General features: G+C 50.0%; 1 protein-coding gene across 1 annotated transcript in view; it reads left to right on the forward strand.

Annotated features, from left to right (window-relative positions):
- Window positions 1–1,099: 1,099 nt before the first annotated feature.
- The window catches only part of TAC1 (tachykinin precursor 1), a 12,730-nt gene continuing 11,011 nt past the window's right edge, over window positions 1,100–2,818 (forward strand). The window contains exon 1 of the mRNA XM_044678281.1: window positions 1,100–1,139. Within this exon, the coding sequence (XP_044534216.1) occupies window positions 1,100–1,139 (40 nt within the window). The remainder of the gene's footprint in view (window positions 1,140–2,818) is intronic.

The following is a 2,818-nucleotide window of genomic DNA, read 5'->3' on the forward strand; positions in this document are numbered from 1 at the left end:
ACATGCTGGCAGTGTGACCTTCAGCATGTCACTTAACAACTCCATATAAAGTCTCTGTAGCCCCTCGTAGACTTTAAGCTCTTTGTTTCCCCAGAGCTTAGCACAGTTCCTGACACACAGTAAGCATGTTTAAAGCCTACTGGTTGAGTAAGTGTTCTAGGGAGCTCTCTAAGACAACAAATTTCAGAGAAAGTAACCCTTTCGTTGAAACCCACTCATCCACCACAAATGACAGGTAAAAGCCCTTATCCCTGTTCTGCTGGTTAAAAATAGAAGAGCGAAAAGCTAGAAGGGATGACATGTGCCACCTAGGAAAGCAAATGAACTCACAAAGTGATATGGTAGATATATGATAATGTGTTAAATAACATAAGGACACACCCAAGAACTCCAAGTATTAGGAGAAGGACTCAATATCTAACAAAAACTACTAGAAAAAATTGGAAAGTGCTCTGGCAGATGTTCCAGTCAGACTAATATTTCATACTCTGTATCATAATTGTTGTTTATCCTTCATTTTCTTTTTCTTTTAAACCTCTACCTTTTGTCTTGGAATTAATACTAAGTATTCAGTCCAAAGCAGAAGAGCAGTAAGGGCTATAGGGAGCTGGGATTTGCAACTTGGCTTGTGTCACACTGCTAGGAAGTGCCTGAGGTCAGATTTGAACCCAAGACCTCTTGTGTCCTGGCCTGGCTCCCTATCCACTGAGCCACTTAGCTGCCCTTTCTCCTCTATTTTCAGAGGACCCATGTCCTCCTGGGGCGATGTGCTGGCTTTTCCTTGAATTGGATTTAAGGAGAGCAGAGTTGCACAAAGGCATCAGCCTCCCTCCCTTCCAGTCGTCCCAGTCCAGCGGCAAGACCAAAACCAGGGTGCCTGGTGATGGCTGAGGGTGCGGTGGATGGCCGCGGCCCCTTTAGTGCCTGACCAAGCTCTCGGCACTCCAGATTGCCTGCTTCTGCCGCTTTCGTGGACGTCGGAACAAATTGTTGTTCTCCACTCATTCCACATGCTTGGCGCGCCGGCGCCGTGACTTAGGTCGGAAGCCTCTTGTTCCCCTCAGCCTGCTTTAGGCCAGGCGCCCAAGTGGCTTCCGGGATGCAGCTGCTAGTCATGCTACAGTTTCTTCGATCCACAGGTGAGAATCGAGTGCCACGTGGACATCCAAAGTGGATGAATAGCCCCGACCAGGGCTCGGCAACAGGGAGGGAGGAAAGAGAGGGACGGAGAGAGAGTGGGGAAAGGGAGAGAATTGGGATATCAGAGAAATTTAAGAGAAAGTCAAAAATTACTTTTATGTGTAACTGGGGGGGAAATACAATGTTATTATATAGGAAAGAAAAAGGGCTCACCAAGCCCTCATCCAAGAGGGTTTCCCTTCAAATTGATATATAGAACATAGTGAAGGTCACATCGTAAACACAATGAATCCACTCAGAAAGTAGTTTGCCGGGAAATTCTTCAAGACTTATAGCAGAAGTTGCCCTCTAGAAGGAAGAAGGAGGGATGAGCTTGTCAACCCATTGCTGGGCCTGGTCAGACGGGCCAGAAACAGTGAGAAACATCGAAGTATCTTGAACCAACTTACTCCGAAAGCAGTCCCGATGGGCTTCGGAGGCTGCTCTCCCGTCCTCTTCTGTTCGGCCCCAACTTTCTGACGGCATTTCATTCTTCTCTGGCTGGAGCCGACCACTGGGGGGAACATGGACCCTGATCCTCTCCGGCACACGTGCAGGGCAAGCCTGCCCTGACTTCTTTAAGTGAGTCAGGCATTTCGCTAGGAAGCCTGGGGAGGGTTATGACGGGAGACGGAGCACCAGTGGACCATTCAGCGGTCAGTCCCTCAGCCTTAAACCTTCCTTCTTTTTCCTCACCTTCCCCAAATCCCTCATGTCCTCGTCATTCTGTGTCAGCTCTCATCTCGGTCCCCCTTTCGCCATTCAGGTCACTCCCCTAATTCAGTCTCTGGTGACTTGTCACCTCGAATGTTGTAGTGAGCTCTTCACTTGGCTCTCTCACTTTCTGACTAGGCTTTCTCGCCTCCTAACTGGACGGAGCAACATTACCTTCTGACCACATCACGCTTCTGGAATAAAAGGCAAGAACATCAGGCCGGAATCAAAGGCCACGTGCAATAAGAGCCTCGCATCCCTTTCCAGCCTTATTGCGTGCTCCTTATTTAGAGGATCGCTGGCCTGGCAGCCTTTCCTAAAGCTCTGTTCTTCACCTCCAGCCCCAGTGTGTTTGCATTTCTCGCTCCCTTTCATTTAGCCTCCTTCCGTGCATGGCATTGTAGCCGACCACTCGTGGTTTGTTCCCTCTCCCTCTCTCTCTAGTCGACCCGCCTGGCACTTATTTGTGCCCATTTGTGCCCTCACCCCCCTGCCATGGAACAGAAACTCTTCAGTGACAGGAACGTTTCCAGCCTTGCCTTTCTCTCAGGACCATGGACAGGGAATAGACTTGGAACTCCATTCCATGGATGGCGAGCCAGCCCAAGGCCCTCTTCAGTGCTCTTTCCACGGGACACTTCCAGAAGGGAGTGAGCTCTCCATCTGAATCCCATACGGCCGAGCTCGCCAAAGTGCACTCCTGGCAGGCTGTTCTCCCGCCACCCCCAAGAGTTAGAACTGCCTTTACAGGTATCTCTTAGGAGGCACTTTCCGGTTGAAATACTAAAGAAGGTAGTAAGTGGCCTGGAAAACAGGAGCGCCTTGGACTGAACACAGTACTGAGTGCAGGAATTCTCCACCTCTTTCTCAAGCAGTGGCCAAGGGCTCCCCCAAGGCGCATTCCTTCACGACCCCCCCCCAGGCA

This window comes from Gracilinanus agilis, chromosome 5 (assembly GCF_016433145.1).
Source record: "Gracilinanus agilis isolate LMUSP501 chromosome 5, AgileGrace, whole genome shotgun sequence".
NCBI classification, from domain to species: Eukaryota; Metazoa; Chordata; class Mammalia; order Didelphimorphia; family Didelphidae; genus Gracilinanus; species Gracilinanus agilis.